The sequence below is a fragment of the Uloborus diversus genome, chromosome 7, assembly GCF_026930045.1.
Source record: "Uloborus diversus isolate 005 chromosome 7, Udiv.v.3.1, whole genome shotgun sequence".
Lineage (NCBI taxonomy): Eukaryota > Metazoa > Arthropoda > Arachnida > Araneae > Uloboridae > Uloborus > Uloborus diversus.
The window spans coordinates 103227051-103251345 of record NC_072737.1 but is presented as its reverse complement, the minus strand read 5'-3'; the positions used below and the strand labels follow the sequence as shown (position 1 = coordinate 103251345).

The window sequence follows — 24295 nt, the reverse complement described above, 5'->3', positions numbered from 1 at the left end:
CATTAATATAATTTCGCCAATTGGCTTAAGTTTGTGATGAAAAGAAATATTGACTTTCAATATCAGCAGTTTTGGTCCCAATTAAAATCTCATATGTTATCAAAAAAATCTCCTCTATTTTCAACTTGCTAGAACTAAACCATGACCCACTCCTGATCGTTGCTTCTTTTCCACAAACAACACCCCCAATAACCTTTCTACAAAAAAAAAATTAACCCATCTGAACATTTTTTAGTTTTTATAATTTTCATAACAGAATTACATCTAGAACATAACATTTCATTCTTAAGTAAACCAATTTCCCTTAAAAATTCTAAAAAAACCTCTTTATTTTCAATTAGTTTAAATATAAAAAATCTATTTAGGACTCCGGTTCCAAACGTTGGACGACCTGACGAAAAAGAAAAAGAAGATTCATTCAAAAATTTCAATTGATACATTTGGACAACATCACAAACCGAACTCATAATTAAAATAGAAAATTCAACTAAATGAACATTAAAAAACAACAAGAAAAAGAATACTCTAAAATAAAGTTTGAATTGAAACTTTATTTTAGAGTATTCAACTTAAAATCTCCCTAAGAGCGAAACATATGAGCACCTACCTCCTACCACACATACACGTGCAAAAAGACAAACTTCGAAAAACTACTTTCCAGCGTTCAAGTTGCAAAACCAGGGTTGCCAAGTTATCGCCTTATTGGCGATTTTCGTATCGAGCGAAAAATTAAAATCTCGCCAAGAGGGGGGCATATCAGAGGAGAGCCAAAATTATTTTTTGCTAATGTACAGTTATAGAAGATAACACACGAGTAAACACAAGTAATGCTTGGCAGACGATAAATAAACGTGTACCAACAGAACGATTCTGTTCCATTTGTTTTGTTCTGTCGCAGACTATATTTTTCACAATTTTTTATATATACTAAGCTGCTGCACTTTTAGTAGTTCGATGAGAGCCATTATCAACACACGAAGCATTTCTTACACCTAAATTTTCATGGATATTTATTGCTTTATTGCAAAGTGCGGAACATTAAGCGATTTGTCGTAGTTTTAAAAATGCCTAAAGAATCTTCCAGTTGCCAAGGGACAACGTATGAACATTAAAGAGTTTTTCGACAATGCCGTAAGCAATCAAAACATATGCCTTTTTATTTTATTTTTAAATTACATTTCATTTATTGATATTAAATTTATGTCAAGTGTATACACAGTATTATTTATTTTTTAAAGTAAAATATATTATTCACATTGCAATAAATATACTTCGTAATGACATATCTACTCCGTATTATGTTGAATTTGTAATTATTGGTCATTCAATAGTACATTGTGCAATTACTGCTGATTACCAGTAAAAAAGCATGAAAATTACGACTGCGAAGTGCAGGTAAACGGCAGTATCTGCTTTAATTAAAATTTTGATTGCAAAATCAAATTGAAACAAACTGCCAAAAAAATACTTCGATATAAACATATAGAATAGCCTAAAATCAATTTCAATATTAAATTGATATTTGTGGGAAATCAAAAACGCATTTCTTCAAATATCTCAGAAACTCATTTTTGTAGATACTGCGTTTACCTACACACAGCAAAGTATACCTCAACTGATTCCTTGTTCCAGATTATTCTCCTATTTTTTCGAATTTGAAATGAATAATTTGTTTACACTGCACATGGGTCAGGTTAGGCAAACCCGAGCTGAAAAAGTTTGCTCATGCAAACAGGCTAATATTGCAGTTTCCCCTAATAAATTTTCATGCAAAAAGAAGTAAATTTTAGAGCTTTTGCAAAGAATAATGATGGTACAGGAAAGTTCATCTACAGCTTACTTTCAAATACCATATGCGATGAACATAAACAAACATCTGAACATTTAATTTAGTTACAGTTTTCTAAAAAAAAATACATACTATATGCTATGATCTCACTACATGTATGTCTCAAAAAAATTAAATAAATAAATAAATATCGTAATCATAAACGAGAATTCCAACAAAGGCCCACTTTCCCCCGCCCAACCTCATAGTTTTGGTGTAAACTTTTTGACGGAAACTCGAATACATCATTCTTGGTGAAATTGACATTTCGATTTCACTCTCAATCCAAAATAGAAATTATAGAAAGGTTTTGTCATAAACCTATTATGGAGCATTAAAACCTTCAACACAAACGCTTCAATAAAAATTTACTGCCATTGTAAGCGTAATATTATAAACAAATGAAGTTCACACGTAGGGGATTTAAAATTACCCAAAAATCACTGAAACAAAATAGGCTTAGTGAAAACTTTTCACGGTGTATCGGGAATTGTAGAATTTGTGCAGTCAAATAAAAAATGATTCATGAAAAATAAGTGTAAGATTCTAAAAATACCATTCATCAGAAGCAGCTTTCACCAACAGAAAATTTTCAACTATCCTCTTCGTCCTCTGGATTTGAACATGCGGTATGCGGAGTATGCGATCGCGCTGAAAACATTTAAAACAAAAGAAATGCTGCCATTTTGAAAATACTATTTTAAAACCTTTATTTGTGTATCTGTTTATCTAACTAAAATCACTTTCAAAAGCAACTAAAAGTGGTTAAAAACTGTAATTTATTCCTGCAAAAAAAAACATAAGGACTCAAAGAATGTGGAACATATTCGAAAAATGTTTGATGAGTTATGTACCTTTTTAAAGAAAACTGCTAGCACATCTCTATCGTCATCTTTTGAAAAAACTATCATATGCTTTTTATTTTTAAGAATATTATTTTTTAATCAATTACAGTAAATTAATTTAAATCGCAAAAATGACGTCATTCAACAGCATGCGCTCAATGTTGTTAAACAACTCAATACACATATGTTTTGTGACGTCATGATCGTCAACAACATCAACAAACTCGCTCGCTGAACGCAGCGTATAAAGACTGCAAACTGTTAAGCTCTGCGTAGTGTTTATCAATAATATTGTGTATTTAACGGCTAATATTGGCATTTATCTATGCCTTTTTTAGGAAGAGATTGGCGATCCCCTGGGGAAGCATGGGTTAAAACATCAGAAGGCTGGGAAAGAAAGAAAATTTTGGAATACAAAAGCAGTCATGGTCAAACAAGGTAAACATTCATTTCAATTGCATCTACTTTGCTTTTGTAATTGAGCAAAATATGCTTGATTTAATTTCTTATTCTTTCCTCTAGTCTATTTCACACTTATAAATCGCATGTAATATGCGAATGTAAAGTTTAGATTTTTTTTTTGTAAAATTCAGCGTGATGTATCAATAAATAATTTACCAATGTTTCCGCATTAAATCTAGCTGTCTTTTTACCTTGTGTACGTTTTCTGTTCCTGAAGTAGTGTTTAACTTCATTTCAACGCTACAAGAATTAGAAACATTACATTTTTATTCATTTAATAAAATGTGATGAAAAGCAACTTATCTACAATCTGTGGTTTTACTTATAAATGTTCGTGCTGTAGTAGCTTAAAATCGTATGTCATACAATTCAAGTTTATATGACATGCTTAAATAGCATCTCCCATACAACTTTAACAAAGTGTATTTAAAATAATATTTTTGTTTATAATATTTTACTTTCATACATTAGATTTATGTCTGATATTATACTTCCTATGGATACACTTTTAGTGCAAAATTTTATCCACTAATGTAAACCAATCATTTAATCAATAGGTTTCTTGTTATTGAATTTTATTTCCTAATTTTTTATTGTATTTTTTTTCCTTACATAAACTAATTGCTATTCAATAGTTTGAGATTTTACTATGTAAGAACAATGAGGAATAATCTCTCATGAAACAAAATAAAAATATACAGGGCTGGATTTGGAAGTATGGAGGCCCTGGGGCAACGAAGGAGTGGAGGCCCCTAATCAGGGTTCGAAAAGATCATCATATTTTCGAAAATATCGAATACTTTGATATATATCCGAATATTTTGATATATATATGTATATATCCGATATTTTCGACCCGTGAAAGTTGGGATATTTTGTAAAAATTTTATTGTGGGGGCCTCTTTGTTGTGGAGGCCCAGGGGCAGTAAGTAGCCTTGCCTGCACTCTCTTAAATCCGGCCCTGAAAATGTAGAACAATAAAAAATCTGCAGCTTTATTTGTCAAACGGGGCATAACTAATGATTGCAGGCACTCTAATTGTAGATTGTATCTTTTTTTCATGCTATGAAGAAAAGTTAGACATTGTGTACTACTTAATTATTTCAAACTTACAGCTTTTTGTACAGTAAGTGTTCCTTAATATTTATCTCAATTAATGTTGCCTTTATTTAATCTATCTTTTTGACCGGTGTTTAAAAAGTAGATGTCTTAGGAATCTTTTTGTGATGTAATTTCTGTAAAGTGTGTGCCCAATAAACAAAAATTTCATTTTTGGTTGCCAATTTGAAAAATGCTTAGTGAATGGTTAGTCTGATTTTTGGTTGATGAATTTTGCCTCCACTTAGTTATTAAAAAAATTCCTCCAATTCCTATAAGCATAACTTTTTTCTTGGGTGAGGATCTCCCACGATGCAACTGTTTTTTTGAAGTGCTTTTAGTTTGTTAATTTTAATAACTCCTGGCAATTAATTAGAAAATATGGATACTAGAACCTTTGTTCCAAAAGTTCTGTCACTGGCTCTGTGCCATTCAATCAGGGGTGCCCACCTGGGGGGTGGTCATGGCGCAGACTGTGCCATTGAAATTTTTAGAGGTGTGTGCTTTAAGGGATATTTTTCTTTTTATCGGAGGGGGTGGGAAGCGCTCTTTCTCTTGGGGGTCTTTGCAGTATTGGAGGGGGGGGGCTGCACCCTTGCTCTTTGGGGAGTGGGGTGGACTCCCCTGCATTCAATGGTAATATTTTCTTTGTATTTTTTAAAGAATAGGGAGAATTGAGGAAGAGTATTGAAATTATAAAATGACTGCTGTTTTGCAGGTTGTTCCCACCTTTCATAAAACGCATTCAATTATTCTTATAGTTTGACATCAGATGCAGGGATTTTTGGCAAAACTAATGTCAAGTTAAAATTATTCAGATATTTATTGTTGACTATGTAATCTTATAGAATCTTGAGTTTTATTTTTCTCTATGAATGCGAGCGAAGGTAAAGCCTATACCTTTTGCAAACATTCCTATTAGTCATACATTCAATTGGCTACCAGTTAAAGATACCCTCCTTCCTCATTTTACTTCAGTAGTTGAGATTCTTCAGAAAAGTGAATGAAGGTAAATCCATATTCTCCTGTCTGCTCTTGCACAGGGGTATCCACCAATAGGGAAAGGGGGGAAGTGTATGACACAGACTGCACCATTGAAATTTTTAGGGGATTAATTTGACAGAGATTTTTATCTTATTTGGGGAGGGGCTCTCATTCTGGTTGAGGGGGGGGGTTCTTTGCAACCTTTGAGAGAGGTGTGCCATCACCTTTGGGGGGGGGGGGGGTGCATGCATTATTAACTACATGCATGGTGCCCATATAGGGGGCACAAGCCCCCACCCCTCTTTGAAGTTTGAACATCTTTGCTTTTATAGTACTTTTTTCTTGGCAAAAAAGTAAAAACATTTCTTCTCCAGACATTAAAGATTAGGCTATTGAAAATTTCAAATTTTAATAGCTCTAATCTGTACTGCAATTTGTTTCCATGCGGAAAATATCCTCCTAAACAATGGAGAAAATATCTGAGCCCCCCCCCCCTTAAAATTTGGCATATGGACGCCCATGTCTAGCAATCACTTCCTACTTTACCTAAAAACTGAAAACCCATTATCTTTCCCTGTGTTTGGGATACATTTGAATCAGGGTTGCCCCCCCTAAGGGCAAGGGCCCACCCCCTCATTATTGCAGAAACCCCCCAAAAAGCAAGAGTCCCCCCCTAAAAAAGAAAAATCCCCTCAAAACAACCCCCTTAAAAATGTCAAAGGCGCAGGCTGGGCCATGACGCCCCCATAGGTGGGCACCCCTGGTTTCAATTAATTAAGGGGCTATCAATTTCATACACCCGACTTGGCCTTTCGGCGCACACATGCGTCAAGGGCAAGTTATATAAAAAAAACCTTTTTTGTTTTTATTTCTTTTACACATTATCCCACTTAAAATTTAGTTACAACATAAATCTAATTGTTTCTGAAAATTAGAATTTGATGTTTACACTAGAGCAGCGGTTCCCAACCTTTTTAGTTGTGCGGCCCACCAATTTCGTAGAAAACACCATTGAGGCCCACTAAGTACTATATATTATTTGCGCAGCCATAATTTACCTTCTGGGGGGGGGGGCATCTGCTCATAACTGTCCTGAAGTGTAAATAATATACCGTATTAGGATTAAAAGTGAGTTAAAAAGAAGGAGTTCTGAAGAGTCCTTTTCCCCTCATGTTGCACCACTGATGTAAATACACTGTAAAGAACAATTTTTCAAAATATTTTTTAAGAAAGAAAATAACTTTTTAATATTCACTTAGTTGGCATAGCTGTAAGAAAACTCGAAAACAAGTCATCTAAGTTAAAGCTCCATCGAAGACGCTGCTTTTTCTCCACCAGAGAGTTGATATCTGGTTTAAACATGGATAGTTTTAGTCTCAAATAACTCGTAACATTCAATGCATTTCTATATGATTTTTTTTTTAAACTGCAATCAAAAGTCTCAATCAAATAGGTATGTTGTCGAAAAGCCCCTCAAGTGTCTCAATACACTGGTTAGTCATGCCATAGTTCAACAAAGGAAGAGCATTTCTAACTTGAAGTTTGAAGCTAATACTAGTTTCTTTGGGCAATTTTCTTTGAAGGAGTTTCTGATTCATTAGATTTCATCTTCTATTGTAGGGGAAAGTTCCTAAGAAATATGAAAAATCTTAATCTTCAAGTTCCTTATTGGCTATTAGTTATTGGCTTTTGAGTGACGATACATTTAAAAAGTGAAATTTTCGCAAAGGACGGAAATTGAGACCCCAAGATTTATTTTGGTTCTGATTCTCGACCAGTGTCCACGGCCCAGTCACACGCTGTTCGCGGCCCACTTGTGGGCCGCGGCCATTGGTTGGGAACCGCTGCACTAGAGGATCCGACAGACGTTGTTCTGTTCAAACTTTGTAAATTGAAAAGTTAAATTTCAATAAACTATCATGTGTTCGAGCCATTTTGTTGAAACCAATAAGTAAAAGGAAAATGTTTTAAGCTGCTTGGTGTCAAAATGCGTATAGTACTTATTACACTTGATTTATCTAATGCCCACTGAGCAGGTGTTTTATTAACTATTTTTTCTCCCGTACTTGATCGTTTGTTCCTTCAGTCATACTCAAAGGATAAAAAGTGTCCTGCGATATTAAGCGAAAAAAACTAGCAACCCATCTAAAACAAACGGGAAATCCCTCCGCAACGTACGCCATATGAAAAAAAAAAAATCGAAAATATATTGTTTAAAAAAAATGATAAAGGTAAAAACAATTCTTTGAATAAGCGAAGCCGAACACCCGACACAAAATAAACACATTCTTCAACTAAAATGACAAAACACTCTTTAAAAACGAAAAACAATAATTTGCAATTTCAAATGTTTGCCAAACAAACAAAAAATACAGTAAATTACATTAACAGTAGCTTTAAAATGCAAACAAATGATCACGCAACTCTAATATCCAAAGTCGCCAAGCCACCACTGTTACTGTAATCCAGCTGATCAGTGAGCGAAGCTAACTCCGACCGATTAGCGGTCCGTGTCCGATCTTTTGAACGAAAACTTAAAATTCGCAACTCCAGAGCTCGAATACGCTACCTTGCGGTGATTCATAAAATTGCCGAAAAAGATAAAACATTGCGTTCCACGTGTACCATTTTGGGCAAAACAAGCAGTTTGTTATGTGTAATTTTTTTTTACTTTCGTGGTTCATCATTTGGAATCGTCATCCGCAACAGCGTAACATCAAAAATATCTGCTAAAACACTGTGAGTACACATTTTGTTTATCTTGTTCTGAGTGTAATTGAATAAATATTAGTTTTTCATTTCGATGAAAAAAAAGCGAACTTAATAACATCGACTGGACACTAGGGCCATGCTGAATAATCGGTCCAGCCGTTTAAAAGTCTTATGGTAACAAACGTCCACACAAGAGAAATATGTATTAAGATTTCTGTTTTTTGTCGCTACGCGAGATCTTCTCATTTCTTAATCGATTTCTTTGATTTATCACTCATTTTAAAGCTTAGTGTGCAGGCTAATGACGAAAAATAGACCCATGGTCTAAAAATTGTTTTATCTGTCAAAAAAAAAAAAAATGTTTTAAAGCACCGGATTGAGGTTTTTGGTTAAATTTATAAGTTTAACTTGCGCCATGTGACTGACAGAGCTAAATGGCTCGATCGGCAGAGCGTTCGTCTGGTAACCAGAAGAACGAGTGTTCGGACCCAGCCCGGACGACCTGCATCGAAAAATTAGACAAATATATCTCGTATTACATGAACAATCTAAAACAATAAATGACACAAATGAGGGAATAAAATAAATGTTATACGAAAAATTGATTCTTAATTGTAAGGTTTTAAAAAAAAAGCTTTGGCTCTGGTCAGAAAACTAAAGCATGATGTAAGCGAAAATATAAGTATCAGGTTTAAGATTTCAGACTAAAACGAAATAATTTTTTGCGCAGAAAAAAAAATCGTATACTGAAATGTAGATTCTTCTAATGAGTTTTTGACCCTGGGAACAAATAAAAAAACTTCTACTCCAAATTGAAATTACGCTTTTCATTTAGTAACCCTTTGAATATTTATTAGAATACGAAGTAAATCATTGAAATTACCGACAAATTAATGGGTAAAATATCATTTCTTTTTTCTAATTTCGGGGGGGGGGGAAACAGCCAGTCTCATTTTTACTACATTCGAAAAGCTACGCTTAAAAACGAACTTGGTTCAACTGATTTTGTATTTTAACCGTTCGGTTAAATAATTAACACGTGCTGCCATCCAAGCAATAACAGTTCAAGCAGCCTGCGATAACAAATTGTATAAATTTTCAAAAAACAAAAAACCACTTCTCTTCAATATCTCATCTTATGTATTATTTCTGTCAGTTTGCGAGGTCTTTCTTATTTTTTGAAGAAATTCCCCCCTTATTTTAAAGCTAATCGGGCCAACTAATGACGAAAAGTAGACCTACGGTCTAAGAATCAATTTTTCGGAAACGCCCCTTGCTCTTGCAAAACCTTGATGCAGCCTATAGTTCTTGTGCAGATTTTTTTCTTTTTTTAAGCAGATTCTAATACAATTTTCCAATGTCCGGCGAAAACAAAATCACAATTAACATTTTTTTTCCTTTTAAATAAAGCTTACAAGCACTGGACTAGGTTGTTCAGTTAAATTGATAAGTTTTTTCGGTAGAGCGTTCTGCTATAAACTAGCTGAACTTCGGGCCCGCCCGAGCTGTCCGCCATTATAGCTAATTTAGATTAATATTACGCATTACATCTACTCACAACATACAACGGATAACACACGTAAGGCAATAAAATAAATGCGACTGGAATGCTCCTTAGCGTTTTGACTCCTTTATGCAGGCTACAATTATTATTCAGATAAGTTGACTATTAATTGAAGGGTGTTCTTCCTTTTTTTTTTAAAGGTTTGACTCCATTCAGATAACTAAGCATAATGTAAGCATAAAAAAAGTATTAGATTTAAAAAATCAGATCTCAAGGGAATCCTTTTTGTGCAGAAATTTTTTTCATTGTATGCTGAAATGTCGATTTTTCTAATAGCAGTGTTTAACCTTTTGTATAAATAAAAAAATACTACGCCAAATTGAAATTACGAGTTTCACCCAGTAAACCTGTAACTATTAATTCGAATTCGATGAAAAACATTTAAATTATTATCAGCTTCAAAAGTAAGAAATCATTTTCTGCTTTTCCGCTTTCGGCAAAAAAAAAAAAGAAAATGCATTTTGTCTACGTTTGAAAAATTACACCTAAAAACGCGGTATCAGTTCAGCTGGTTTCGGTTTTGAATTTTAATTGTTCAATTAAAAGAAAAACATGTGCTGGCATTCAAGCCATAACGGTTAAAGAAGCCTGCTATGGGAAATTGTATCAGTTTTCAAAAATAAGAAAAAAAATTTTCAATCAATTCATTATTTCTCTGGAATGTTTGTTTCAATCCTTACGCGAGATCTTCCTCATTCCTTCATTAAATTCCATGTTTTACGCATAATTTTGAAGCTTATCATGCTGGCTAATGACAAAACCTAGACGCATGGTCTTTTTTCTTTTGCCAAAATGCTTTTTTGCTGGTTTTTTATTACACATTGCTTCAATGAATAGCATTCGAAAACGAAGGCGCAATTGCTTGGTTGGTTGGAATGTTCTGCTGATAAGAATGGTGCCATTTCGAATCCGTGCCAATAAATATCTCTTTAATGTTTTGTTTTTTTCCCGTCAGAAACTACGTAGGCAGGATTGTATTTGCCACAGCCAGTTTTTTCACATGCACAATTACAGCTTTTTCACATGCAAAATTACAGCTTTTTCACATGCACAATTACTGCTTTTTCACGAGTCACTCAGTCACACATTTAATGATATTTATGTTTGCATTGAAAATACGTACAACAAAAAAGTGAGCGATGATCACATTATCACAACGTTGTATTTAACGAGGTTTTGTTGCTGATGTCTTCATTCTTCATGTCTTCTTTTGTGCGTTCACATTTTTCTGTTTACTTTAATCCGTTTGCTTTTTTCGATTCTTCTTCATAATGTTCTTTCTTTGAAATTTTTTTAAAGAGCGAAATGCCACATGAAACGATTCGAAGCACATTGCGGAATTCCGCACAGTTTCGACTAGTACTTTTGATTGGTCTAGGAGGAGCGATTTGAAGAAATAAGAAATCTATTGAAACTATCGCATTCAGGGACACCCCGAACTTAAATTTTTGGAAGGAGGGAATTCTCAATTTGCCAGATGGAACTACAAATTTTGCCGAATGATAAAACATAGATATGCATATCTTATCTTTACTAATATTATAAAGAGAGAGGGCGGATTTTTGTGTGTTTATATGTTCGAGGTAATCTCCAGAACCCCTGCACCTATTTTAAAAATTCTTTCACTATATGAAAGGTGCTTTCTTACTGAGTAACATAGGCTATAGTTCGAAAAAATCCGATAAATAGTTCTTTTTTTATTTCAATTTAGGCCCAAATTTCACGTAAATTGCCAATCATTGGCTATTAAAAGGGGTGAAAAATTACTTGCACATATTAATATTTTATATCGTTGAAAAGGGTAGAATTTTTCGCGTTCTAAGCAGTTTGTTTCTATGCTCTAACTTCATTACGACGGGAGTAATTTGCGTTTTTAGCTCGAACTTTTTTAGGCTTAGCTGAAATTTTGGCAATACTTTCTTCATTAAATTTATCAATAAAAAGTGAAGGAATTGTCCCACAGTTTTCTTTTTGACACCGTTGGAAAATGCGACATTTTTTACTCCAGAAATATCTCGACCTTGGTCGAAAAAATAACCTTCTATCTCCAAAGAAAAAAAGTTACAAGCCGTTAAAAATAAACTTCGAATAAATCTAATCTCCATTAAAATTGCTGATGTTTTGTTTTGTATTGCCATGGTTACGTCTTTTAGCTTCGCTTCATTTTAATTTCTTAAAGGTCCACAAACCTGGCGCCCGGAATTATTAAGCAGTGGGGAAATGTTTTCGCCAATTCTGCATATTTTACGATCTACGTTGTGATAATTACTCGACGTTAAATCCCGGTTATCACAAATTTGTCATTTCAACTGCGCTTGCGCGCGGACTTGGCTGATTTCAAAAATCTTGCTAAAATTAATTACAAGCATTTAAAATTTGTTAATAAATATGAGATAGTAACAGATAAAAATTAGAAATCAGAAAGCTTTCTCTGATTTAGTTTTTAGGCCTCGGTAAAGATTGAGTTTTGCGTCTTAATTATTAATGGATTCGAAGTCTGATTTTCTATCAAACTAAGGCCATTTTCAGGGTCAAATTTTTAAATACAAAGCTCAACCCTCAACCTAAATGAAAATGTATAACACTGAGCTGTTTATGCCTAACGTAAAATATCCGCAAAAGACAGATATCTTTACTCATGTTCCAATCATTTTTGAAGTACACAACGTGTTTCCTATTTATGTTAAATAAATATTTCCATACCAATAAATATTGAAGTGTCATTTTTCTCTTTACATTATAAAGATTATCAGTTATTCATATCCGTAGTTTCATATAATATATCACGAATTCGCTGTGAAAGTATTCTAATCGCATTCATTAATTTGTTGAGACTCTAGCTCAGCCTAAATATAAACAAGCAACACGAAATCTTAAAACAGAAAGCCCAACAAGCTAAGTCTGCTCGCAAGCGCAGTTGAAATGGCAAATTTGTGATAACCGGGATTTAACGTCTAGTGTGATAATTCCCCCGGACAATGTAGAAATTGTGGGAAGAATTTGAAAACTAGGATACTTAGCAATTTTCCCAATTATCGCCAAATTTGTGGACGCCAAAGACCAAGAGCTAATGTATTTCGGCCATGGCCTTGCTGATAGTGACAGAAGCAAACGATTATAGCCCATAATTGACGATAGCGCGAAACCCCCAGTTATCGAAATATTTTCGAAATTACTAATGAAAAGAAACCAGTGCATCGAAAAAGCAGGAGGGGATGGAAATTGTATTTCTACGCGCTTTTACATTTAATTGTAAAGAAGAACATTATTATGATTTAGCTTTCAAAACTTAATGATATCCAAACAAAATATCAATGTGAAAAGTAGCAAAGTTCGATCGAAATGAGGTTCTGGGTACGGTGTAACCGACAAGATTCAGGTCTCAACGGATAACAAATTCCATAGCAGTTCCTCATGGAAATTGGATTGCCCCGTGTTCTTCAATTCATTTTGAAAACATTTTTTTTTTTTTTTTTTACTTTCTTTCATCCCAGATTTAAACTTGCCAAGTTACTGTATAATTGGAGTGGGCACATGTTTTGGAAATTGTTTTTTCACGACCAAAACTTGCCGCAAGTTTAAAATCCGGAATCAAAGAAAATAAAAAAAATGTTTTCTGAATGAATTGGAAAACATGGGACAATCCAACTTCTGAGGAACAGCTTTTGAACTTGGTACCCGTTTAGATCTGAATTATTTTATCGGTGACACCGTCTACCCAGGGCCTCAGTTTTATCGAACTTGGCTCCTTTTCACATTTATGTTTTGTTGGGATTTTATTTTACAGCGATCCATAGCGTACGGTAATGTCCACAGCCCTGCTATTTTAATTACAATAGAGAAAATAATGCTTTTTAGTTCCGAGCAATTTCATGTGTAACGGAAAGATAGTTTTTTTTTTAAAGGTTTAAGCGATTACAGTGAAATTACTTTCATTTCAGCTGTCTTTTTTTTTCTCTGCACTTCATTGTTAAAATATGAAAAACGAGACAGAGAAAAAAAAATTGTATTCCTTTTCCCTCAATGTTTGTGCTATTTTCTGCTCCATGATGAAATGACACTTTTCTAAACCAAATTTTTGAACTTTTTGTATATTTTTGTGACATTGTGTCTTAATTCAATCTTTTAACTGACGAATACTTTCGTGATCGAGAAGTAACAATAAGAAACTGTTAATTTAAATAATTTTTCATGCACTAGGTTGACAAAATTCAAGTTTATGCGTTTTGACGGAATAACTGCGGTGGAGTGGCTTTTAAAGTCCATTCATTGCTATGAAAAAGACGATATTTTTAATTAAGTTAAAAATTGTTGCCTTTAACTTATATGACACTGCTGTTGTTGTTCACGTGTCCATGGTTAATAATCATGGAAGGATTGAGGGCCATTGCCTAGAGATTTTGGACTTTTTTATTTATTCACACATAGACAACATGAGAAAGATTTTCAGCGTAAAGAAAGGAAATACACCACTCAGAGCATCCGAGGTTATCGAAAACACATTTATCAGCATTTGAAGCGAAGTTTCTACCACAAAGCCACGAAGGCCCCCAGCGCATAATGAATGTGGCATAATGAGTGATATAGTTTACATTTTTCTTTGCCAAAGAAAAAACATCCGCTTCACTCGCAAAAGGGCTAGGTTCCAGTAGCGTGGTCGCTTGGCGCGTTAGCGCTGAGCAGTTCAGTCTAGGATTATTGTTTTAAGGCAACCGTTAATGTAATTCATTGTTTTGGCGATTTGCTTTGAAAGAAAAGAAACTTTTGATTTGTTTTTATCCGAGTGAAATGTACGACATTTTCTTTTTTTCTTTTTGAGCAATCACGATTGCTTATTGTTCTCATTTGACTGTCTTTGGTGTCTGTGCCTTTTTCAATCCTCACCGTCACCTGTAGGTACGACTCCGTCCCCCGGTAGCCGCTCCTGGTGGCGTCCATGTCCTACACACATGCACCTTCATAATACATACGCACTCACACACATACACACACGCGCCTTTACACACATACACACACGCCAACGTGCATACACACAGGTTAACGCACACACAAACACATACACAACTGTACGCACGTAACCGCCCAAGAGGAGAGGTGAGCTTGGAGGGACAGGAGCCATGTCTAGAAACAAGTGAGTAGGGTAGGTCCTGTCGCAACTCGTGATTGCGAAAAACATAATTTGAATTCAAAATTTCAGAATTCAAATTAATTTTTTTTTTTTCTGACGACAACGAGTTTTGAATGTTCCACGGGATGCTTTTTTTCGTTAGACGGGTTATGATAGCGTGGTTGCTGGGCAAGTTTTACGATAAACAATAGAGTTGCGGAATTATTTTTACATATTGTAACGGATTCGGTGCGACTTCCACTTTCTTGTAATGAAAACACAGTTCTTGATAAAAACACAGGAAATTTATTTACACTATGTACAGGAAAGATCGTCAACAACTGCTAAATTATTCATCAGCAATTAAGCAATTATCACACAACACCGTAAACTCAACGTTTACACACGTATTTACTTCCAAATACGAAAGCAACACAGCGAAATGCCTCGCTATAAACAGAGCTAATACACACTCAGCACAAATTCTCAATCGAAACTCCCCTGTTTATCCATCGCTAACGGCTTTTATAAACATCGAGGAATTTTCCACAACATTCTTACCTCTTCTCGAAATGCGTAGACCGTTATCAAATTTTATCAATGAAAAGAAAAGAAAATAAGGGGTCGTATACTTTAGCCATATGAAAAGGGGTTGTATATTCATTACGGGAAACTATTTACAGGTTACGTTACTACAATAATTACTATTTACAGGATTTGTAACATTGCCCTCTTCCAAAGGACTGCACGTCCCGGGCAGTACAATCCCCAGAAAGGGTGCCAAACTTCTATCACAAGTTTACAAATATACACATTAATTAATAAATAACAGATACAGAAAACACAATAATAACAAGAAATATTACTAAACATTAAAAGCAAAAATTATCTACAACTTTTATGTTATCAACCATGGTTGTTTACGTAATACTCATGAACTATGGCCATAGTATTGGGCTAACCGATCATAATGTACAACCCTAGGTTTTGTATTAGGTGATTTTTGGATCCTCACTACGACGTCACTCAGTCGGTTAAGGACTTTGTAGGGTCCATCCCAATGCGACTGCAATTTGGGTGAAAGACCTTTCCGTAGGATGGGATTCCATAACCAAACCTTGTCGCCTTCGTTGAATTCATGTCCAGTAGACCTTGTGTCGTATCGGGTCTTCATCTTCTCCGCCGCGATGTTGATTCGCTCTCGTGCGAAGTTATGAACGTCTTCCAACCGGACCTGGAGATCCTGGATGTACTCCTCAGGCGATGAAGGCGCATCTGGAGGACGACCGAAGACGAGATCACAAGGTAGCCGAAGCTCTCGTCCGAAGAGGATCTGAGATGGGGCATATCCGGTAGTCTCGTGGACAGCACTGCGGTAGGCCAGCAGGAACAAAGGTAGCTTCTTGTCCCAATCCTGTTGATTTCTGGATACCATAAGTGAGAGATTGTTCAGGATTGTGCGGTAAATCTCTCCACCATGCCGTCCGATTGTGGGTGTAGTGGTGTTGTCCTAGTTTTCTCAATTCCGAGAATTTGACATAGGCCCTTAAACACAGCAGAGATGAAATTCCTCCCTTGATCGGAATGAATCTGCAAAGGTGTTCCATATCTCGAGATCCAATGTTGGACTAGAGTCTCTGCTACGGTGGTAGCCTCTTGATCTGGAATGGGATATGCTTCCGGCCATTTGGTGAAGTAGTCGATGGAAACAAGAATGTATTTGTTCCCATCAGCAGTTCTTGGTAGAGGACCCAGGATGTCGATCCCAATTCGTTCGAAAGGAGCTCCAACGTTGTACAGATGTAGCTTCCCTCTGCTTCTCTTCTTCGGTCCTTTACGAGCAGCACAGGCGTCACAAGAATGGCACCACTTCTCCACGTCATCCTTCGCCTTGCTCCAGAAGAAGCGCTCCCGAACTTTATTGAGGGTTTTCAAGACACCAAAATGTCCTTCAGTCGCACTACTATGTATTTCTTTCAGAACATCTGAAATCCTTGATCGGGGAAGTAGTAACTGCCACCTAGACGTTTTGTCGTCATCAGATTCCCATTTTCGGTGCAGCACGCCGTTCCGTAAATGAAGCGAGTTCCATAAAGCCCAGTATCTTTTTGTTGCAGGACTGAAGATGGAAACGTCCTGCCAGCTAGGGCGTCGACTGTCACTTTCCATGAACTCCAAAATTGGTTTTATGTCGGGGTCTTCAAGTTGATCTTTTCGAACTTGGTCGTCACTCCATGGATCAGGTTCTGATGATATTGGAGTCACTGTCACCTGATAGGCGATAGGGCTAGTCGTTCCATACTGTTTCTCGATTCGGGAACAATAGTGGCAGTTCTCAGGACAGGGTCTCCTTGATAAAGCGTCAGCATTACCGTGAGATAACCCTTTTCGGTGCTTGATCTCCATGTCATATTCCTGGAGCCGCTGTATCCACCTGGCTATCTGGCCTTCTGGATTCTTGAAGTTCAAAAGCCAAGTTAACGAGGCATGATCTGTCCGAAGCAGAAATTTTCGGCCGTAGAGGTAATGATGGAAGTGTTCTACAGCTTTCACTATGGCCAGTAACTCCTTTCTGGTAACGCAGTAATTTCGCTCCGACTTTGATAAGCATTTGCTCCAGTAAGCGATGACATGTTCATTTCCGTCAATTTCTTGGGATAAAACAGCTCCGATGCCCTCGTTGCTCGCATCAGTGTCCAGGATGAAGGATTTTTCAGGCTGAGGATAGGCGAGGATAGGGGTTGATGTTAAAGCCTCCTTCAGTCGTAGAAATGCATCTTCGCATTCTTTGGACCATTCAAACTTTTGCTTGCTCTCCGTCAGCTTATGCAAAGGTCGTGCGATGTTAGAAAAACCCTTTACAAACTTCCTGTAGTACGTGCAGAGCCCCAGGAAACTTCGCAGCTGATGGATGTTTTCGGGACGACTCCAACTCCTGACCGCAGATACCTTTTCTGGATCGGTTTGTACACCTTCAGAAGAGATGATGTGACCAAGGTAGTTCACCTCCCGGCGGAACAAATTACATTTGGACGGGCTTAACTTCAAATTGGCTTCCTTAAGCTTTTGCAGCACCTTCCTAAGATTTGCCAGATGTTCTTCGAAACTGCGTCCCACGATGATGATATCGTCTAAGTAGACCAGACAGGATTCGTAGGAAAGTCCTCTTAACACTGTCTCCATAAGACGCTCGAACGTAGCTGGTGCATTGCAGAGGCCGAAGGGCATCACTTTAAACTGCCATAAGCCTTGTCCAGTTGTAAACGCTGTCTTCTCTCGGTCATCAGGGTGTATCTCAACCTGCCAGTAGCCGCTCTTCAAGTCCAGGGTCGAAAACCACTTGTGTCCGGAAAGAGTGTCTAAGGTGTCGTCTATCCGTGGAAGAGGGTAACTGTCTTTCTTGGTGATTTCATTCAGTCGTCGGTAATCGACACAAAATCTGGTGGAGCCATCTTTCTTTCGGACCAAGACGATGGGAGAGGCCCAAGGACTGGACGAGGGTTCGATGACATCATTCTCCCGCATCTCTTTCAGGAGGGTCTCAACCTCTTCCTTCTTGGCGAACGGTAGTCGTCTTGGATGCTGTTTAATAGGGGGGTGTTCTCCAGTGTAAATCCTGTAACGGCCAACATCCTCCGATGCTGATGAAAACAGATGCTTGAAGTCATCCACCAATTGTTCCGCAGCAGTTCTTTGATCTTTCGATAATGGCGCACTCCCAACTAACTTCGATGTCAAGGACTCAGAAGACACAGTCTCGGGGGAATTGATTCTTCTAATGATGCTGTTTACTGGAATACAGGTTGCTAACACTTCACCTTTCCGAACATTCCTTGGCCTTTCACTCACGTTGGCGACTCTCACAGGAATTACATCCTTAGAAAGGTCCACAAGCGTAGATGCTACCAGCACTCCTTTTAGGTTATTGCTTAGGTTAGGGTATTCAATGAGTCCAAATCGAAAACTATTGCTTTCTTCAATGGAGCCAGGTATTAATGATTCTGACCTTGAGGGAATTGATAAATCTGTTTGGGCTATTATTTGATGAGCGGATTTTACATCATTTTCAGCGTTGAAGATGGCTATGTCTTCTCTCATCGAGTGCAGTTCATTAGTCTTGAAGTCGAGGTTGAAGTCATACTTCTTTAAAAAGTCCAATCCGAGAATGAAGGGGTCTGTGATAGCGGCAACGAATGCCGTATGATGGTAAGTGGCATTTCCAAACACAATTTCTAAGTTCACTTTACCTTCAATCTCGATTTTGTCACCTGTCACAGTTTGGAGGGTAACGCAGGGCGGCGTCCATAGAATGTTGAGTCCAAATTGACGAGCCACATCTGTTCTAATGATTGTAACATTGGCTCCAGTGTCAATAATCAGTTCGCAGGGAAACCCGTTTACATATGCGTAAACAAACAGTCCATTACTGCCGCCACTCGTCGATGAAATCTGGAAAACTTTATGATGGGGCTCATTCCAATTTGGCGACCTCCGCCCCGCGAGATTGCCATGGCTTAGTTTTCCTGGACCTGAGAGGGAGAGGCGCTCTTCCCTCTGGTTTCTTGGCGAGCTTCGCAGTTTCTTCGTAAGTGACCCTCGCCGCCACATTTCCAGCACTTAAGTGGTTGTCCATTTTGGTACTTGGGAGCCGAAGTCCTTTTGAGGATTCCTGCAATTTCTTTTATTTGCTTTTCCAGTTCAGCAAAGCGTGACGAAACCGGATCAGGCTCATTAGTTTTCACGCCGCGGATTGAATGGCGATCCTTGCGGGTTGCTTGCTGGGCGGCCTCCAACTTCATCGCATACACAACAGCAGAACTCAGGTCTTTGACATCCGCCATCCGTAGAGCTTTCTGGATTTCCGGATCTCGAACCCCGTCGATGTAGTAGTTGAGTGCCAAGTTGTCTCGAACATCCGCAGGACAGTCGCAAAAAGCAAGATGAGACAGTCTCTCGACGTCCGCCGCAAGCTCTTGCAGGGTTTCCCCGGTTTTCTGGAAACGGGACTTCAACTGGAGTCGGCTGAAATCTTTCTGGCACTTCTCACCGAAGCGAAGCTCCAACGCAGATGTGAGGGCGGCGAAATCCAGGCGCTGGCTATCCGGAAGGGTCTGAAGAATGTCCGCTGCGTCACCTCTCAGGGATGCTGCAAGATGGCAGGCCTTGGTAGCAGAGTCCCATCCGTTCGCTTCCGCCACTATCATGAATGGGGTCTTGTACACCTGCCACGAACTTTTCCCATCAAATGTGGCCAGTTTAATGGACGGTCGAGCAACAGATGTGGGAGCGCAAAACTGTACAGAGCTGCTTTCCGCGGTCGCCAATCTCCTTTCCATGTCTTTAATTATTTCTTCCTTAAATGAAGTAATTTTCTTGTCTTCTTCTTCCAACTTATTTTCCACATTGGCGATACGCTCTTCCACAGTATCAAATTTTTCTTCCAGAGCATCAACTTTATCTCCCATGGCGGTTAGTTGATTCTCCATCATGGTTTTCATCGACGTTAGGTCACTTTTTATTTCATCTTGACTTGTAGTAATTTTAGCAGTTAAATCACTATTTAACTGTTCTTGGTTAGTCGCCAATTCATTTTTTAATTGTTCTTGATTAGCTGTAAAACTTGCAGTCAAGTCACTTTTTAATTGTTCTTGATTAGCCGCCATATCACTCTTCACAGAGGTGATTGCGTCAAGAAGTTGTTTTAATTGTTCATCCATTGCGCGAGTAATCACCATAAAAATAAAGTCCTAATTCAAAAAAAAGTCTTTATGAAAAAATGTCCAAAGTCACACTTACTCCAAGAAAGTCCAGAAGAAGCCCCACGTTGGGCGCCAAATTGTAACGGATTCGGTGCGACTTCCACTTTCTTGTAATGAAAACACAGTTCTTGATAAAAACACAGGAAATTTATTTACACTATGTACAGGAAAAATCGTCAACAACTGCTAAATTATTCATCAGCAATTAAGCAATTATCACACAACACCGTAAACTCAACGTTTACACACGTATTTACTTCCAAATACGAAAACAACACAGCGAAATGCCTCGCTATAAACAGAGCTAATACACACTCAGCACAAATTCTCAATCGAAACTCCCCTGTTTATCCATCGCTAACGGCTTTTATAAACATCGAGGAATTTTCCACAACATTCTTACCTCTTCTCGAAATGCGTAGACCGTTATCAAATTTTATCAATGAAAAGAAAAGAAAATAAGGGGTCGTATACTTTAGCCATATGAAAAGGGGTTGTATATTCATTACGGGAAACTATTTACAGGTTACGTTACTACAATAATTACTATTTACAGGATTTGTAACAATATAAAAGATATTATTTGATGTTTTTTGTTAATTTGGTGGAATACTTTAAATTGCAGCAAAAACCGCTTCACTCGCTAAATAGAGTTTTAAAGCAACTGTAAATCTAATATAATGATTTGACGAAAAGTTTTAAATTTCAAAGAAACTTAAATAGTTTTTTTTTTTTTTTTTTTGAAAAGGTGTGTACGCATTTTATGCAAAGAAAAATGATCATTTCACGTTAGAGGGGGAGGGGTCGTCAATTTTTTTAATTCAACGGATTTCCATTAAATTTTTAGCACGGGCATCGCTGTGCGGGTACTGCTAGTATCTAATAAAAATAAAGACATTCTGGCATTCAAAAACTGCAATATTGCATATGTTTCCAAATTTGCCGAATAAGAGGCTATTCATAAATTACGTAAGGGTCCCAAGGGGGAGGGGGTTGGGAAAATATCTACGTACCCTGACTTTGGGTGGGTATGGGGGGGAGGGTTCAAATTACCATTCTTACGTAATATTTTCCAAGTCGATATTTTATATTAGAAATCGCCCGGTGAAGCGGTTTGGTAGGGATTACATTTCATTTCAGTCTGGAAGATAAAGCTGTTTTTTTACTTGATTTACAAAGAATGAATAGAGTGTAAAATGTAATAAAAGAATGGCACTATGTATGGCATGTTTAATTTTTATTTATTATCACATCATGAGCAAAAAAAATCGATAAAATATTTAGACTAGATGATCTGAATTGATCTCGTTTTAACTGTTTTAATTTTTTTCCTTGAAATTAGCTAAAAACTAGTCGGTCTTTATTTTAAAAGCGTTATTGGTTTGTAGATTGTTCAACTGTTATATGTTTAAGATTATTTAAAAACATGTTTTCAACTTCTGATAAATGGTATGCGAAAGACTAGATATTTATCTAATAGCTAAAGTACCCAACAGACGTTGTTCTGTTCAAATGTTTTAAGCTGCATCGTGTCAAAATGCGTATATTTATTACAACTTAATTTATCTAATGCCCACTGAGCAGTTGTTTTATTAACTATTTTTTCTCCCGTACTTGATGGTTTGTTCTTTCAGCCATACTCAAACGATAAAAAGCGTCCTCAGATATTAAGTGTAAAAAACTAACTACCCATCTAGAACAAACGGGAAATCCTGCTGCAACATTCCCCATATGAAAAGGAATAAAACAATCGAAAGGATATCGTTTCGAAAAATGCTAAAGGTAAAAACAGTAGCCTGAATAAGCGAAAATCACCCCCCCCCCCCCCAGTTCCCGATGTAAAATAAACATTCTTTAACTAAAATGACTAAAAACTCTTTAAAAACCATAAACAATTCTTTGCAATTTGAAATATTTCGCCAAATAAACAAAAAAATACAATAAATTACATTAACAATAGCTTTAAGATGCAAACAAATGATCACGCAACTCTATAGTCGCCAAGCCACCACGTTACTGTAATCCAGCCGATCAGTGAGCGAAGCCAACTTCGATCGATTCACGGTCCGATCTTTTTAACGAAAACTTTTTAATTTTCATATATTGCCTAATTTGTTCTTTCCACCAAAGATGAAGATCTTCCACTGCTCTGATCAAAAATATATATTAATCATTTGGGACATGTAACCATCTGATATTTAAATTAATTAATTAACAAAAACGTTTTCAATTCGATCCATCGCGCTTCGAAATCATGCTTGCCACAACTTAATTCCACACAAAAAATTTGATCAAAATTGGTCCAGCCGTTTAAAAGCTTTACTGTGACAAACGTCCGCACAGAAGATTTTTATATATTAATATATCTAATGGTAATATGTAGTTGATAGCAATAAAATAATGATAACTTATCTGTTGAAACATAAAAATCTTTTATTTTCGTCAAACTGGGAGTTTTAGCGTAACTGATCCTTTTATAACAACATTTTACTGTTTTGAAAAACGAAACGAAATCTTGCGCAAAAATAGGAGGGAGGGTTTTGAAAAATCTTACGTACCCTTACATGGCGGTAGGGGAGGGTCAAAAATTGCCAAAATCATCCTTACGTAATTAATGAATGGCCCCTAAGAACGATTTTTGGTTGGTGAGATCGCAGTGACCAGTCATCGAGGAGCCCGTGATTGCGAAACACATAATTTGAATTCAAGAAAAGAAAATTCAAATTAATGCTAAGTGTTGTTTGCATTTTTTTTTTCATTTTAAATTTCTCATGATTTAAATTTCTCACGAATGTTTAAGTTTTTGTTTGTAATCTTCAGTTTAGTCTGTGTAATTTTAATTTATAACCTGTTTTTGTAAAACATGTCTCAAAAATTATTTGTCAAGCCTTATCTAGCGCTTAACTTTATCAGGAGTTTTGACATTTACCTTTTGCTATTTCTGACATGGAACGTACGCCGCAGATTTGTTTCTTCATCATACAGATAGTTTCAAGAGAAATATTAAATATTTTTCTGAATCCTTTCATCCTCTCCAGGGGCGTGAATGGGGGGGGGAACACCTATTGGACCCAGGCCCGAGCCTGATGGGGGCCCAATATTTTATAACTAGGGGCGAAATTTAGAGGTAAACAATATGGAGAGGAGCCCGAAAAAGTCTGTTGTGGCAGCCCCAAAATTTCTGTGAACGTCCCTGTTCCTCTTCGTAACACGCAATGCTCGAAACAAATCGGATCTTAGTTTCGTATTCGTCGCCTTTTAGTCACAATTTTAAGGGGCTAAATTTGTTCTTATTTTTGCGGAGACTAAATGCTATAAGTTTTGGTGTGGTAGGGCAACTTTAGTAAAAATTCAACTTAGGGCAGGTACTAAAAGCACTTACTTTCGCGAGCAGTGTCTGTGATTTCGCGAGATGAAAAATTTGCGAATTTTATGTTTACTGAACAGAAAGTTGTATAAAATTGAAATATTTCGCGAGGTTAAAATTATCGTGATTACGACGGGCTCATAAAAATTAAAGCCTCTTTAAAATAAGTGCTTTTAAAATATCCCGTTACTTAAAATTAAAAGAACAAAAAAAAAAATTAAAATTAATTTGAATTTTGACATCTTGAAATTCAAATTATGTTTTTCGCAATCACGAGTGTGTGTGGGGGGGGGAGGATATGTGTGTTTGTGTGTATGGGGTATGTGTGTGTAGGCATGTGTGTTTGTGTCTGTGTGCAGGCATGAAAGTGTGGGTAGTTTTGTGTGTGTATATGTGTAAGTGTCTGTATGTATGTGTTTGTGTGTGTGTAGTTGTGTATGTATGTGTTTGTGTGTGTGTAGTTGTGTATGTATGCGCGTGTGTGTAGGACATGTATGCAACCTGGAGACGGCTTTCGCTATAGGAGCAGCAGCGTGAGGAGCCCGCCTGTCCACGGTGATGGTGCAGAG

General features: G+C 36.9%; 2 protein-coding genes across 2 annotated transcripts in view; one reads left to right on the top strand and one right to left on the bottom strand.

Moving 5' to 3' along the window:
- The window catches only part of LOC129225618 (regulator of chromosome condensation-like), a 66814-nt gene extending 64327 nt beyond the window's left edge, over nucleotides 1-2487 (bottom strand). The window contains exon 1 of the mRNA XM_054860085.1: nucleotides 2385-2487. The gene's annotated coding sequence lies outside the window, so the exon portion shown is untranslated. The remainder of the gene's footprint in view (nucleotides 1-2384) is intronic.
- A 506-nt stretch (nucleotides 2488-2993) lies between these two features.
- LOC129225799 (F-box only protein 25-like) overlaps nucleotides 2994-24295 on the top strand; it is an 87558-nt gene continuing 66256 nt past the window's right edge. Inside the window, exon 1 of the mRNA XM_054860309.1 lies at nucleotides 2994-3111. Coding sequence (XP_054716284.1) covers nucleotides 2999-3111 — 113 coding nt within the window. The 5' untranslated portion in view covers nucleotides 2994-2998. The remainder of the gene's footprint in view (nucleotides 3112-24295) is intronic.